This window comes from Amphiura filiformis, chromosome 2, assembly GCF_039555335.1.
Source record: "Amphiura filiformis chromosome 2, Afil_fr2py, whole genome shotgun sequence".
Lineage (NCBI taxonomy): Eukaryota > Metazoa > Echinodermata > Ophiuroidea > Amphilepidida > Amphiuridae > Amphiura > Amphiura filiformis.
In genome coordinates, this window is record NC_092629.1 from 82,271,140 (window position 1) to 82,288,309 (window position 17,170).

A 17,170-nucleotide genomic window follows, 5' to 3' on the forward strand; every position below is an offset into this window, starting at 1 on the left:
CAATTGATGATAACCTTGAGATGTTGTTATTCTATCCTCTGGAGAACAGCTTTCTATGTGTACAATGTTATTATTCTATTGAGGATACGGGAAGATAATCTTTTGTTACAAAAAACAAACACAAAAACCAACAAACAACAGCAACAACACCAATTAAATGAAATGCATAATGTAGTCATTTATATAGTGTCTTAGATCCGTAATTAAATGGATATCTATCTGCGCTTTACATTAATTTCGCTGTCAAGTTTAGCGAAACAAGCAAAATAAAGTGTCTTGCACAAGCATGCAACACATTGGTCCTGATGGTGTTCGAACCCACAACCTTGCGCCAATGAGTCTCTCAGTTACTTTTGGTTTGCGGCAGAATTATTTATATATTTATTTTGACATTACCTCAAAGAATTCCTAGATGGCGATATTCTGCCGGATCCTACAAGACAGCTGTTGCTCTACTCCATTTTGAATAAGTACTACGATATGGCTGAATATTTCTGGGAAGAAGGTCAAGAACACATTGCGGCAGCTTTGACGGCTAGTAAGATGTACAAAGTCATGGCAAAGGGACAGCACACTGAACTGAAAGAGCTGCTCTACGGGATTGCGCAGTAAGTGACAATCTTATATGCATACATTATTCAAACTCACATGTCAAAAGTATTGCCGAGACGTCGGAGTTACAAGCAGGGTTGGCGATTTTTTTTATTAAAAAAAATAATAAAAAGAATCGATTTATTTGATTTAAATCAGATTTTTTAAAATTTAAATCGATTTTTTTGATTTTTTTTAATCCCAAGAACTGCTATACCCAATGATAAAGTCTAAAGAGACCAGTGGAATGCTAGGCATATGCACAATCCTATCAGGTATTACCAAAAAATCAAAACATGTTTTCAGATTTGAACATTTCAAAGAAAAAATTTGGTAAAATCTTGGGAAAAAACCTGTTGAATTCTGCACCTTGAAAATGATTTTTTAGCAATAGATAAATGACATCATAGAGGTATTCAATTGTATCCAAAATGTGTAGAAACATTGCAAATGAAGTAAAACAGGCAATTCAAGATAGAAATTAACTTAAATTTATCAAAAACGGTAAAAACTGAAAAAGTTGATTTAAATCAGTGATTTAAAAAAAAATCATTTGATTTAAATCGTGATTTAAATCAATTGATTTAAATCACGTCAACCCTGGTCAAACTATTTTTCATTTTTATAGCCTAGTAGGTTCACATCTTGAATTAATTTAAAATCGATTGCTCACTTTTGCAGAAAATATGAAGACCTAGCATATGGCATCCTGACGGAATGCGAAGACCAAACCGAAGGACAAGACACCCTGGATCTTCTAATCCGAATCTCGCCCAACTGGGGCTATCGAAATCATCTTAGTCTCGCCGAAGACACAGAGAGCCGACGGTTTATGTCTCACCCAGCTGTACAGGTGCTCCTCGGTAAAATATGGCGGGAAGGGTTGCCCACTGAAGGGCAGGACAAGACTCAGGTGAGAAATTGAAAACTGACCATGATTGAGAATGTGATAACAATAGTGTCCTTGGCCAGGCCCCGGTTGACACATAGTGATTGGATTTTCATTCTTCAACTATTTAATCATCCCAAAAAGTGCTTATGAATTGTAATCATGGTAATGAAGCACCGAAAAAGAAAATCGTTGTCGCGAACTTAAATAAAAATCAAGTTCGAAAGATAATATGCTTTTGTATCATAACACATAAACGAGTCAAATCATGGGTAGCCCAGATGGCATTCTTCATTCAACATCCCCCAATATGCAAATGATGGTTAGGGTTGTGGTTAGAGTTATCTCATTTGCATATTGGGGAAGAATGAACGAAGCAAATAACAAAATAGTTGCATTTGTCATGATGATTTATGTGTGTACAATTTTGATTTGAAAGAGAGAAGATGAATTTTGTTTGTATTGGAATAAAAACCACTACAATTTACCATTACAGCCTCTCCATCGTGATCCAATATCTAACAAGACAATAGGATACAAGCGAATAGGCGATCAGAGCTCAGACGAGGATGAAGTTGAGAAAACAACACCATTACGAACAGGCTATGTACAGGAAGATTATGAGGAAGAACAACCGTAAGAAGTGTGCTCCATTATCTTTTATCCGTTACCCCGTCAATTTTTTTTTTTTCAAAAGCTCTCTTGTAGCAAACAGCTTCATCAAGTAGTGTTCAGATTTTGAGGAAGAAGAGCCGCACGAAATGTGCTCTATTCTCATTTTCTCTTCCAAAAAAAGAGCAATACGTCTAAGTTTAATGCTGTTCAGTTAGTTAGGAGCACGTGTGGCAGAGTGGATAAGGCGCCCGACTCACAATCCATAGGTTGCGAGTTCGAACCCCGCTTATGTCAACTTGTTGTGTCCTTTGGCAAGGCACTTTATTATCATTGCCTACGAGGATGGGGTGGGGTTAGGTGTTTGTATAGTTGTTTGTTTCAATGTTGCAATATTGGCGCTAATTAAGCTCCTGCCTGCAAATTTTTGTGTGTCTGTTTAGGTGTGATTAATAATATAAACTCTAGGAATTTGAACTGCGGGTCACCATTAGAGTTTGAAATAAACGTCAATTTATTTTTATTATTTTTTTTCAAATTATGAGGAAGAAGAACCCGTAAGGACTATGCTCAATTCTATCTAACTTCCCTTTAAGAAAAGATAATCACACGTCTCATTTCAGCAAACAGCTTCATCAAGTCGATCCGTTAGTCTTCAAATTATGAGGAAGAACAATCGTTAGAAATGTACTGTATTCTATCGATTGTCCCTTCAAAAAAGAACAGTTTCATTAACTCTCAGTAATGAAATGATAGTTTTAGTCTTTGTCAAAGACCTCGCGATCCTAGGGGGGGCGAGCGGGTGGAATAATATAGGTGGCGCTCCCACTACGGTGTCAGGCAGAGCCTTGTTGAAAGGCTATGCTAGTTTAGGAAAACGATAATTTCCACACGTTAGTAGAGTTGGTTTTGAATACATAATCCTCTATAATCCTCTAGACGTTAAAGTTAAAGTTAAAGTAACTTCATTTCGCAAGGTCTCTATTATCTCATGATTACCGCTATTTTTCTTGGGAAAATGTTTCCCGGTATAAGGTTTCTCACAATTTTCATATTTAACAGAAAGGGATGTTGGCAGAAAACGAAGCAGTTCTTGGATGCGCCACGAACCAAATTTTGGATAAATTTGGTAAGTAAGCCTAAGCCAACAATATGTATAGAAGAACCTAATCATAGAGAAAAGCAGGTGGTGACAGATGCGATATCGTCATTTTTGACGTCGCCATTGGATTGACACATAATCATGAAATCTTCACAAACAATTCTAAATGTGTTATGTGATGTCAAAGCAATATTACCAATGGATATTGGACAGAGAGACACTACTTTTAATTTTCATTGGACGATTATTTTATTTCAGGTAATGTACATAGTGTTCTTGATCTTCTTCTCTTACGTCATGGTGTCAGACCAGCTGTCCAAGAAGCGTCCCTCAGAGGCAGAGTCTTTCTTGATCTTCTGGGTGGTTACATTCATCACCGAGGAGGTCCGCCAGGTGAGTTCAACCTTTCCTCTATGCGGAATGTTGGTGAGAGTGTCCGTGGATATCCCCTAACTTGCTGGAGTATTTTGTTGGGAAAATAAAATCTGAATGACAACATCTGTAGTTTGAATTACGACCCCGTTCTTCCCATGGTGCATTTAGAGCTGGGTATATGCACCATGATATAATCCTGTCATTCAGAGGGGACCTTAAGCCGTCAATCATTCACATGAACGGAAGAGTCATATTTGTAGCTCGCAGTCAGTTTCGAGAAGAGTAGGGTATTAAACCCTGACTGTTCCTAACCCGTTCTGGTGTTCAAATGGACTCCAATGGAATTAAGCTTCATATGAAGCTTTTCTTGGGTCACCAAGGATTGTCATACCCAAACAAAGGAATTCAAACCAAATAAACCCCAGTTTTCACTTTGTCCATTGTCCTTTTGTTCATTTTGCAGCTGGTGCAACCTGACATGGGCCGTCGAGTAAACAAAGGAAGAAAACGCCTACGAAACATCACCATAAAAGCTAAGAGTCAAATAAGAGAGTACATGTCCAACTATTGGAATTGGATCGACATTGTCATGCTTCTACTCTTCGTCTTGGGCGAGATCATACGGCTATCTCCAAATGGACGAAGTCCGGGAAGAATTGTGCTCGCCTTCAGCCTGTTCATGTTTTACCTTCGATTCTTACACTTCTTGACAATATCTAAGAACATTGGTCCGAAGGTGTTTATGATCTTCAAAATGGTAAGTTTAAAAAAATCTTGAAAATCCTGGACTGGAACAATGCCAAAAATTAGCTGTTATTATAGTATCATGAGTATATTTTAAATTAACTTGGAAAGTCACTCTTAACAAAGTATTTAGAAAATACATGTGGATATAATGAATCACAAATTTACTTGTAATATCTATAGCAAATGGGCAATTCCGGTTGAAACTATACACCGACACAGGCCCGTACGCAGAATTTTCTTTAAGGGGGGGTATTTTGAAAAAGTGGACCTTTTTCCAGGGGGGGCGATTTTGTAAAAGTGGACTTTTTCTCAAAATTTGGATCTTTTTGGCCAAAAAGTGTAAAAACCCAGATTTTTTTGTTCGCTACGCTACGCTCGCAAAGTGTCATATTTTGGGACTTTTTGTATACTACGCTCACAAAGTGTCATATTTTGGGACTTTTTGTATACTTATGCACATTTGTGCAGGTCCCCCTGCGTACGGGCCTGCACCGACACCCTCTATGGAAGACATGGCATTAATCGTCCACACAGGGAGGGTAGATTTCAAATGGGATTACCTGAATGGGTGACTCTATTTCCATTTGAAATTTGCATCCCCTATTTGATGGGCGATTAAGGTCATGTATTCCATAGGAGTGTATGGATTTGAACAAAAAATACCAATACACATAACCGAATCCGAGTTTGCATAAATTACTTTCGTCAATGTTTTGGAAGTCATTGAACATGGATATTCCCTTCTTTCCCTCTCTGCGTAGCTTGGAGACCTTAGGTTCATGATCATTATCCTCGTGATAATACTAGTAGGATATGGTGTAGCGGTTCAGGCAATCTTATACCCACACGTCACTGATGTTTCGTCTGTTGTCAAAGGCATATTGTTCCGACCAACCTTTCAGATATACGGAGAGCTGTTTCTGGATGACGTCACAGGTTAGAACTATAGTCCATTTTAGCTTCTTAGAGAAAGGCCTACTAGCGTCCGCGTGTGGTACACGTGCTATCAAAAACGGTGTTTCTCCAGGGCGCATTCACTTTGCGACGCATGATGCACCACCTTTGATCGTGCGTGTATCACACGCGGACGCTATTCTGCCTCGAGAAAGTCAAATGGACTGTAGTTTGATTCTTCTCTTGTTAAGTTGGATTGAAAGGGCATGTATACACGTACATTAAATTGGCACTTTCATGCCGTTATGAGAAGAAATTGATATGACACCTTTCGTCAATTCACCAGCGAATTGGTTACATACCTCATTGGTAACTGGATCACGCACCATTTGGAAAATGCCATATACTTTGTGTTGTAATCATTTTGATCTTGGTGCAGAACTCAAAATAGTGATCCAGTTGACATAGTGATAACCGGATTACATGTAATCACTCCCTCAACGGTTGGAAAGTACCAATCATAGGAATGGCTATATAGTGAATTGTTTTTATGTAACCGTATAGGAGATATTACATGTGTGTCTCATCCCATGTTACTTGCAGCTAGCCAGACTGAAGGAACATGTAGCGGTAATGCATTGGACCCATGTCCTGAACACGTTGGCTGGGGTGTATTCTTCCTGGTTGTGTATATGATAATCAGCAATGTCCTACTGCTCAACCTGTTGATTGCCATGTTCAGGTAAGTAGTATATTATGTGCCTTTACGTTATTGTTTTCGTAAGATGCCAGAGGTGCTTATGACGTCACCTAATATAATACTCAAGTAAGAACGCATAACATAAAGGCCTTTCCAGTACGTGAACATATCAATACGTCGTAAAATTTACAATGACAGATGACATAAACAGAAGTTGCGAAAAGGAAAACAAGTGCTACTTAAGACTTAATTTTTTCCAGAGCAGATAGTACGTAGCTAAAAGAACGAATTGGAGGGGCAGTAGATTAAATTGAAGGTGCTGTGCGTTCAATAAGATCTTTTAAACCATATACTTGCAATAAACCAACTTATTAATTGAATGTATTTAACACAATACCAATTTGTAATGTGAGATACGTTCCTTTCCAAATGACCGTTATCATGTTTATTATAATAATGTTTAAAAATATTTCTCCAGTAATACATATCAACGTGTACAAGGTGAAACGGACCTTCACGCCAAATTCCAACGCTACAGTCTAACGAAAGAGTTCTTCAACCGTCCGTTACTTCCACCTCCATTGATTATCTTCGCACATTTGTACCGGCTGATTCGTTACATTCTACACAAGGCAAGGATCCTTCGATGGACTATTCACAGAATGGGTAAGCTTCATAATGAGCTTCAATATCTAATCATCATTTAAAAATCGCTTCTAAGATGAATATACCTGTATCAAACTGAACCAATCAACTTCACCATCAAAGGTCGACCTTTTATAGGTTTAACGAATTTAGGATAAGAGCTTGGGTTCGTTGGGCTCGGGATGAGAATATGAATATGGACTAGAATTGAGTCTGACTTGTGAATTTTTGGTGTTTATATTAACATAGTGGCTATGGTTAGGATTTAAATTGGGTTTTTTTAAAGTAAAAAATACCCCATGTTGAGTAAAAAGCAAAGCAACAAAATGATCATGATGAGTATATAATATATATAAATATTGATAAAATTGTACTCAATTTGAGTACAATTTAATTAATATTGAGTGATTTTTGTTTCGAGTGTACTTAGTTTGTGTCATTTTTAATACTTTATAGAGCGATATTTCTCGGATGGAGATGAGAGATCTCTGATCAAGATGGAAGAGCGATGTGCTTACAATTATATTCAACGTAAAAGGAGCGACGGATCCAGTCGGTAGGTATAATAGACCTAAGAGTGTCTACAATGTTTGTTTTCTATAATGCGACCACCACCACCTCCACCACCTCCACCACCACCACCCCACCACCACCACCACCACCACCACCACCACCACCACCACCACCACCACCACCACCACCACCACCACCACCAGTACCAGTACAACCAGCACCAGCACCACCACCAGCACCATCAGCACCACCACCAGCAGCAGGGCAGTACCAGCAGCAGCATCACCACCACCAGCACCACCTCACTACCACCACCACAGCACCAGCACCACCACCACCACCACTATTTTCATCATCGTCATCATCATTATTATCACTTATCATTTTTATCATAATCATCACTAATCATAATCATCATCATCATCACATCATCATCATCATCACTGATTATCAAAGATTATCTTCATAACTCATCATCATCGTCAACATCATCACTTCATCATCTCACACTTCTATTCCATTCTTGCTGGTTATTGGTGCTTCCTATTCTACCGAAAACTAATTAAGTTTTACTTTTTTTACTCTTGTCTTACAGATGAAGAAATAAACGTGAGGTGGAGGAATGAAATTGGACCAACAGATGCTGTTGTCTGTGAATTAATTTGAAACTAGTTTCTTGTTATCATATTTATTGGTATAAATGCTATAAAAATAGCAATGGATGTACTACTTACTAATATATATAGGATATATAATTGAAGACAGCGATAAAAAGAACAGTTTCCGTCTGACGTCACTGTCAATCAAATTCCCTACGATCCTTGATTGGTTAATAGCGTGTAAAATTAATGTCGATTTATCTGGTGCCGATCGATCGGAGAAAAGGAATATTAGAAAATGGCGAAAAATTACGTACTTTTACAAGGTAAAAAGCAACTTTTCTAGGCATTGTTGACATGGTGCCTACTATATTTTGAGATGGTTTGTATGTTTGAAGGTGTAAAATTAACAATAAGGCGCCGGTTTTACCGCCGCGTTCAGTACCGCGACACACCGTAAACAACCCGTGCTCGAGTTTGATTGACAAATTACGTCAGGTGCTTGTCTTTCTAATTCTGTCTTCGGGCTGCAATTATTTTGTTCATTATGATAGGTTCTGTACAATCTTGGTCAAATGAAGTGTTCCGATACAAAAGCGATATTTCCATTTTCTCGATACGAGATATAGGTAAATATATGCTATTTTGATCCCAGTTTCTTATACCTTGGATTTAAAAAAAGAAAGAAAAAATGTCAATTAAAATCTAACACCAGGACAGTGGTGGTCTTAACAATTTTAAAATGTCGTTTATCGGCTTTTCCATCTGAACTTTCCTAATGTTTTAAAGTGGCTTACTCGTATTAAAGAATGGTTATTACGTGATTCAAAGTGGCTGACTCGTATTAAAGAATGGTAATTACGTGACGAAACAGGCTCAAAACGGATAACACCATTATCAGGCAAATTTGTCTTGCAACCTTTTAAAACACGAGATAGGTATTTTTTTTTGTAAATTAATCAATACCATGTAACAAAGTAATGCTATAAAATTATTACTAAGGCAACCCTGCAATGTAGTGTTTTGTTCACTATTAGGTTCTGCTGTTGCCAAATATAATAAATTAAATACATCTAAAGTAAAATGTCGTGCAGAGCTTGTAAAATTTTACATTTGACTGTAAAAACAAACTTAACTTAATAAAATAGAACGATGTATACATTACAGTAAACTATACAATTCTTCTTTTCATAAAATAAAATATTACAACGAAAATTATAACATTTTCATGTACACTTTCAAGCATTAATATTATTTTGTTGACAATTACTGCACGGCATTTAACTGACAACTTAAAGTCATAATGTACGATCTTTTTCAGAATTTACCTTTATTTTTTCAAAACCGATTTTTGGCATATTTGTAATACTTACACATGTTCTAACTTAAATCTATGAGCAAACTGTCAAATTCGTCCTATTTGTAGTAAAACGGGACGATTTTCTGTTGGTCCGACATAAGTCATAATTTTTTAGATTATGACTTCATGTCGGCCACGATCGCAAACCGTAGTCTCGTACAAAACTAGCTTGGTGGAGGGAGCGTAACCAAACTGGCCGCGTAGGAGACTAACTCTGAGGCCGCACTCGCTGTCCTAATCCAAATAGTGTGAGATGTTTCGAGTGATAGAGGTGAAGTTTATGATGTTGTTTCTTTGCAAATTCCCAATGTTTTTGGCGTCCAAATGTATTGGGAACTTTCATAATGATTGCATATTATCATTTTAGAAGAAAAAAAGAAAAATCTAAAAATTTAAAAAGATCGTACATTAAGGCTTTAAGTAATGTGTAATTTAGTACTTGGTTTCTTAAAGTGGCTTAATTTTTATTTTGTAATCAAATAAGAGCTTAAATCAATCTCACCATACATGTATCAGCCAATCGATCCCTGAGCTGACGATTCAATGTTTAAAAATACAATATTTACTTAAGGGGTACTACACCCCTCGATAAATTTGTGTCTATTTTTGCATTTTCTCAAAAACTAATAACACAGTGGTAACAAAAGTTATGTATATTATAGGGCAAGGAATCCAATTACTACACTGGAATTTCAGTGACCCAAGACAAGCGATTCGTTATTTATGATAAGAAATAAGGTCCCGCATGGATGTACCTCATTTCCTATCATATATACTGAGCCGCTTGTCTTGAGTCACTGAAATTTCAGTGTAATAATTGATTCCTTGCCCCAATAATATACATAACTTTTTTTACCGGTGTGTTATTATTTTTTGAGAAAAACGCAAAATTAGTCACAAATTTACTACAAGTGTAGTACTTCTTAAAGAAAAAGAATCTACACGATTTGTTCAATCCTTTTTTTTAATGATGTACAGTATAGGACTTGTATTTACTGAGATCATCTCATTTGTAGAGATATATGTATTTCTTATCTTATTTTGTACAATATATTTTACTTATTGTTTAGTAGTAGATACATAGTTTTAGGGACTCTTATTTATTATGAACATTATCATTAATTATTTTAATCATGTTATTGTACTGTTAATTTGTTATACATGTTGTAACGCAATAGACCATTTCAAATCGAGATCGAATAAAAAACGTGAACCGGTTGGAATGAGCGTTATTTATTCAAGTAAGCTAGGCATGCAAAAACGTTCGTAATTTTTCGGCAATTCAGATTTGGAAAAATTGCACTTGGCCAGGGCACTTGGCGACGTAAACATCAATCTCTTACACAAGACACACCCCACACTCGTGACTTTCATGCTGATTTGTGTTCAGGCTAAATAGTTGCGTTTGTGTTATCGTAGGTGACACAGACTAAATCAACTGGGTCATCCATAAACAAAACTCCGGAAAACTTCGATTTGAAAAGACCTATTGCAAAAATTGGTTTAACAAGTTGTAATGTTACATTGGTTCACATTCTATGACACGTTCTATAAGACAATAAGTACCTTGATTATTGAAATATACCTGACTACTATGAACCAACATGCTATGCAAAAGTTCGACAACAATATAAAGATGCATTTTAGCTAAAACAGATTGAAAACTGGCTTATAACTTCCTCTGCGACTACTCTCTCCACATAGTAGGACCAAAATAGTAGACTATCAATGACTATTTGGAGGTCAATATTGAAGTAAAGACTCATTTTGTTAGTACTCCGATCTAAAAACAGAAAATAATAGCAACGTGGCCGTCTAGCCTGAATTCTCGACCGCCTCTCTCAGGTTACAAACACGGCGAAAACAAATGGCCCAGTGACCGCGCGTAGATCTTCATGGGCTGAGGATTAATCTTACTGCCAGCAAAATGCGGCAATGTAACCGACGATCCAGAGACAGGACAAATACAACACTACCTAGAATAACCAAGAAGATATGGATGTCATATGATCAGTTTACAAGCTTTATAGTTGTCTTATTGAATCTATTATGAGACACAATAAATATTCGTCATTTAGTGGACTACCAGCAAGTTATAGTCGCGACTACGGTTATTGGCGACTTAGTTGTATAACCCTAACCACTATAAGATTCTATGGATGAGTTGACTTCTGACGTCAATGCCTGGCAGTATGCGCACGCATCATATTTTGTTCAGGGCTCGTGTTTTTAAAACTCCCGCCACATCATAAGGCTATTGAACAGTGTAGTGGTTGCATGGGGTTCACTCAAGCACATCGATATACCAGTCCCTTGCCTTTGTTGATAAACATTGAGGTCAACTCATCTATACTTACAAAACGTTATGTAAATGCACCTTACGCAACATTTGTTTCCTTTGTGTTGCCCGAAATACTCGAAGCTGTCGCAAATCCACGTGGATGTGATTTTTGACAAGAGCAAAAAGCATCTCTAAACGCTTTGCGATAAAACGAACTTGTCACATAATAAATAAACGGATTGCAACAGGAGTTTATTAAAATCATCAACCGACTTGCTAAAAGAATTATACCGTAAATGTTTCGACTAAAGAGACGATGCCCTGCTAATAACGCGATATAATGAATACTAATTATGCGATACGGAGCTTGACAAAAGAGAAATACCGACCCGTTTACGATAAGCAATCTCGCTACCTGATTTCGAGCACGCGTAGCGAGCTCTGTTTTCTCTTTGTCCGCAAATGTTTCTGTTCGTTTACTCAACGTAAGGATGATCCTTCCATACATGAATAGGTTCACTGGTAAAATAATGAAGAAGGGAACCGTTAGGACGATTTCGCCAAAGACAAATACCGCGAAACTCGGAGAGTTGCATTGCCGGATCAGCGTCGGAAAATTTTGATAAGCTTCGGCATCTGGCCATATTATACATATCTTGACTATGCTCGACCAACTCGGCAACGTGATAGCAGATAATACAACTGCTGTAATCCAAGAAACGACTATCATTCGGACAGTGTGCTTTTTACCGGCTATCATGCGGTGTTGAAATGGTCTGCAAATCGCGAAATACCTCTCTGCGGTAACGATAGTGATCAGCATAATAGACGCAAAATAACCGATGTAGGCAAGTCCGAAAGATACGCCGCAACCAATAGCAGATTTCCAGTAAACATTATTGCGCACAGGGTTGAGAAAGTAAGGAGGTGAGTACGTGGAACATGACCAGGTGACAAACAAGAGATCGGCAGCAGCGATGTTTGCCAAGTACGCATTGGTTACCGTGCGCATTACCGGTACGCGGAATAGAGCAAACAAAAAGGCGAGATTACCTACAACGCCAACGCAGAATATGACCGGAAGACCGACCGTAAAAAGAAAGCCTTCAATTCCAGTCCATAGTGCTGCCTGAGCTGTTTCGTTGGCCTGAGAAAAGTTCCATGTGTTATAAATATTGCAATCACTAGGTAAACTACTGTTGTTCATCTTTGTTGACAGCGTGGACAATGAAGAAAAAATAAATATAAAATAAAACTTATAATTCCGAGTATGATGCAAAGACGTTCCCGTCTCTGTTTCCTTGATAATGTATGGTGTTGAGAAGATGGATAAACGAGTTGAGATGTGTGCACTGCTAACGTCAACGCTTATCTGTCTTTGTTCGTAGAGCCTTGTTAGGTCTTTGCTGTTAAGTTGGAACGCGAATATTTATCAGATCGGTCAAGTTATATTTCTACACAACTTTGTAGAATATTAGCATTTAAAAACGAAACTCAACAATTGCGATTAGATAAGACACATTACACGACATACGGTTTTACAAATAATATTCCAGATGTTCTGGACCAAATCCTTTAAGCCAGTTAGCTAAGTAACACTTCCCTCTAGATAGATAATGCAGTATAAGGAATACTCTGCGAATTTGAACTATATTCTTCTATCGGCAACAGTGTAACTGCCAGGTACAGCACAAATAAATATCTTTATATAGGCGAGGGGGACTATCAAATCAAAGTGCATTTTAGTATTCAACACGTGATTTCATTATTTCATTACCATTCACAAGTACTTATTAAGTTACTTCCTTTCGTAACGCTGTTGTAACTTCAATACAATGGTTAACGTAGTCATCCAATTGCGTAACGTAATTGACTAAATTGTGTTTTCTTTATTATGACTTCTGATCTTGACGCAGTGAACCTCATGGTCATGGAAGATGAACGCCAACCTTTTTATTGGGTAAAGTTAGTCAGAAGACATCGTTGTACTGTGTGACATCTTCAATACAATTAAAGTCCACTGCCAACTGCGTAACCTAAATTGAATAATTGGGCTTTTGTTTATCAAGACTTTTGCGAGGGACGTGTTTTAATTCATTCAATTCAAGTTATATGATGTTTCTAAATTAGAAAATAAAAACAAAATGTGCTTTCTCTACTTTCTCTCCTTATATACAGGGTGTCCCAGAAAAAATACTGGGCGGATAAGTCGAGAAAAAGACATCAGAATCCAAAAATCTAAACATAAGCCCATCTTATTTTGCATATTATACGTCAATTTTACCGGAATCGGTTGACTGATTACGAAGAAATGAACGATAACGCATGAGTCAATTCACTTCATTCCACGTTTGAAAGAAAGATCATTCAACACAATGCGCACTATAATGGTTAACTGTCAATGGCCTTCATGTTTTGTTATGTGAAATCCTTTTCATTCTTTTTAAGCATATGTTTCTTGCAAAACATTTAATTAGGTTTTGTTCAGATTTAAAAACCGGCTCGATCAAACTGGAAGCTTGCATGTAATATGCTTGGTACTTGTAAATATCTTTTTTCGTTAATGTTGCATAAAGAATTAATTGCATAAAAGAATTCCAGCTGGCTTAAAAAAATATCGCACACATTAAAATGTTTGGAATATTTCGTAGAAATTGTAATGTAAAGTTTACATCTTCAACATTAATGTTGCATGGTATCAAAAATCACACGTAAACTGTAAGCACTTGATCATTGTTATTCTTGTCTCAAATGTTCTTTGGAAAGTTAAAATCAAACATAATTATTTGTACAACCTAAAGAATTAAAGTTGGAAAGCTTCCAATTGCAGAAATCAAAATTTTCTCGGACAAAGTGTTATTCATCTTCAGTGAATGCATGAATAATATAACACCGTCGAATTATAAAATAGATAATGTAGACTGAAGTTAATGAGATACACAAACTTTAGGAAGCGGCGAGCGAGTATGAAAAAAGCGCCTGTGATCAAACTTGGAATGAACTGCATTGATGCGCATATTAAGTAATCGTTAATTTCTTCGCAACCAGTCAACCAAATCAAATAAACTTTTCGCACGTGATGCACAATAAAAAAGGCTACTTCCCAACTTTTAATTTTATTCACTCGGTATTTTTTTATGGGACACCCTGTATAATAATAGAAAAGCAGTTTCTCACTTATCTTGAAAAAGTGAATGAAAGTAGGCCTACTGTATTTTTGGACATATCGAAGTTTTGTGTGATATTGAATACAAATTAAATTAAAAATTAAAGGAAATTTTGTAATTTTGTACGTTGTTATTCCAATAAAAACATTACGTTTGGGTTTTGGAAAGAACCTTCTGTTAAATCATGCATGACTCAATTACAAATCTCTACATCCCTTTCTTCTTGTCTATTGATATTTTGAATGGTGTTTATCTTTCCCTAATAGATAGCACCCTGATCGATTCTTCCTGCATATCAATATGCTTCATTTACATTACATTACAGAGATCGGACACTAATCCCTACCATAACAAACCATGTAAAGGTGATATAACAGGTCTATATTACAGGATTAGATTAGTAAACTATGATCTATTTGCAAGTATTATAATATATTGATTGAGCAGGAAAGATGTGATACTATTTTTTTGTATAGTAGTCTAGTTGCCGGCGTGCGATATTTTTTTTTTCCTAGTCAACATTTGCATCACATAATACATTTACATGATATAGGCCTATGAGGCTGGATTGAGCTGTGTTCAGTTTTATACGGCGGATTTATTGCCATAATTATTACCTCTTACTTAAGGGCTGGGGTATGAACGTTTGGACAGTATTTATTTTGGGACATTAGAGCACATCAGACATATCGAATTGCATTCTGAATATGAAGAATGTCATTCTGATATCAAATAATTTAGATTTTTGAAATTCGCAATTTAATACACATTTTATGGCAAATCATTAAAAATTGATATTTTTGATATTTAACAGTACTTGAAGTAAACTTTATAAATCTGATGATTTATACTTAAAGTGTATGTAGGTGGGATGAAAAGCCGACGATCAATTGAAAATTTTGACCTTTCGTATTGAAGATATGGATTTTTTATCCCAAAACACCAAAAAAATTAGGTATTTTTGGGAAAAAAATCCATATCTTCAATATGAAAGGTCAAAATTTTCAATTGACCGTCGGCTTTTCCTCCCTGCTACATGCACTTTAAGAATATATCATTAGATTTATATAATTTACTTCGAGGACTGTTATATATCAAAAATTTGAAAAATATCAAATTTGTATAATTTGTCATAAAATTTGTATTATATTGTGATTTAAAAAAAATGAAAATTATTTGATATCAGAAAGACATGCTTCGTATTCAGAATGCAATTCGATTGGTCTGAGGTGCTCTCATGTCCCACAAAAAATACTGTCGAAACGCAATAAACGCTCATTTTGGATCCCTTAAGGGACTTAGAATGAGCGTTTATGGCGTTTCGACAGTATGTTTAACCTGGAGGTACCGAGATCGATTCCCACCTATACCTGCAATTTTTTTAAAGACTGGGAAATAATAACCTGACATTCGCCGCTGACATTCGTACTTCAGAAGCGGAGTTATAACTGGTTAAACTATTGCTCCTTCCGTAAAAGGGTACATTATTTTGGCACTACATTATTTCTTTCTTTTTTTTCACATTGCTGGTATTAAATATCAAATGGTCATAATTGGCGGTCACTTCAAATCATCCCCAACTGAACAGGTTCAGGAATTTCCTCTCATTGTTAATTGTTGGTTAACCCACCACTTGAGAATAAAGGACTATGATAGGTGCAACAGGATTACCTACGAGATTATCTCAAGGATATAATTCTGTTATCCGTCCTTTTCTTACATCTTCTCTGATATGTGCTAGTGTCAATGGTTATTGTTAAAAGGCAATAAGGTGTGTAATTGCAATATTTCCTCTGAATAGGAAAGACTCTCTACATCGAGTTATGTATGCTGGTGGTTCGCAATACTGTTAGGGATCAAATCAAAACTCGACCGCCGGTTGCCCGCCGGTTCCGGGCGGTTCCGTCCGGTTCTAAATTATACACAGTAATGAGGTCAGTCGTCACACTCTGGCTCATATGGCCGGTTGGTATCATCGAGTGAATGAGTGGAGTGATTTCAAGTGGTTTCTTTTCAAATTTAGTACAATAGGAATAATCGATTTTCCTTCTCGGAGTTCTTCTCAATCAATATAGCTACTTTTAGCATTTTATTTTGATAAAATATAAACAGAGACCTGGTCTATTTATTTCAAATTATTTTACATCGTGACAGGTTTCATTTGCGAGGGGATAATCGCGATCACGAAATTCTGCATGTTTTAAAACGCAAGGGTCACACACTAAGAAAGGGAAAGAGAGAAAAAACAAGACAGAAAGGGAGAAAGAAGGGGAAGAGAGAGGGGAGAGGAACAGGGAGATGGAGGATGGGGAGAGGTGGAAAAGGGTGAGAGTATGAGATGTGTCTCTCAAATCACATGAGAGAGAGGGGATAAAAACTACACTAAGTTCGTAATATAGGCCTAGGCCATTAGGCTGGTATATTGGGCCTACAATGATGTTGGCCAGGCTCGTTGAGGTGATGTGCAAGAAGAACTAATGATTTTGCAAGATCGACAAAATATATGCGAATCCCATCACCCCTCGGCACCGCCCCCGTCATCAGCACCAATGGAGATTAGCCATGGGGCAGGGTGGCAAGTCATTCCCCTCTCCTGCTCAGTCGTCAGAAATGTTGTTACAAAATCTTGCTTTTGGTCTATTTTAGACCCAAAATCAACCCCATTTTGTACCATTTTGGGCTATCATTTTCTTCG

At 36.9% G+C, this 17,170-nt stretch overlaps 2 protein-coding genes across 3 annotated transcripts in view; one reads left to right on the forward strand and one right to left on the reverse strand.

The window, feature by feature from the left end:
* Positions 1-17,170, forward strand: part of LOC140146705 (transient receptor potential cation channel subfamily M member 2-like) — a 375,948-nt gene that overhangs the window by 5,302 nt on the left and 353,476 nt on the right. Inside the window, exons 9-19 of one of the 2 annotated variants that reach the window (XR_011858289.1) lie at positions 404-608; positions 1,273-1,504; positions 1,977-2,116; positions 3,155-3,221; positions 3,453-3,587; positions 4,033-4,326; positions 5,078-5,252; positions 5,814-5,952; positions 6,389-6,576; positions 7,012-7,111; positions 7,664-8,617. Coding sequence is in view for 1 of the 2 variants with exons in the window: in XM_072168579.1 (XP_072024680.1) it covers positions 404-608; positions 1,273-1,504; positions 1,977-2,116; positions 3,155-3,221; positions 3,453-3,587; positions 4,033-4,326; positions 5,078-5,252; positions 5,814-5,952; positions 6,389-6,576; positions 7,012-7,111; positions 7,664-7,667 (1,679 nt within the window). In the remaining variant the exon portion in view is untranslated. Of the gene's footprint in view, positions 1-403; positions 609-1,272; positions 1,505-1,976; positions 2,117-3,154; positions 3,222-3,452; positions 3,588-4,032; positions 4,327-5,077; positions 5,253-5,813; positions 5,953-6,388; positions 6,577-7,011; positions 7,112-7,663; positions 8,980-17,170 lie in introns of those variants that run through there. The other variant, XM_072168579.1, reaches the window with a different exon arrangement.
* On the reverse strand, positions 10,921-12,515 carry LOC140144000 (probable G-protein coupled receptor 34). The gene is made up of 2 exons (XM_072165830.1): positions 11,600-12,515; positions 10,921-11,003 (listed from the first exon to the last, which is right to left on the reverse strand). Exons 1-2 carry the CDS (start codon positions 12,513-12,515, stop codon positions 10,921-10,923), a joined length of 999 nt encoding a protein of 332 aa, XP_072021931.1.

Bases quoted from the DNA above. Each gene is read 5' to 3' on its own strand.
- LOC140144000 (XM_072165830.1), bottom strand. From the start codon at position 12,515: ATGAACAACAGTAGTTTACCTAGTGATTGCAATATTTATAACACATGG. The intron at 11,004-11,599 runs GTATAATTCTTT...TGGTTATTCTAG, and splicing joins CTTTAGTCGAAACATTTACG to GTAGTGTTGTATTTGTCCTG.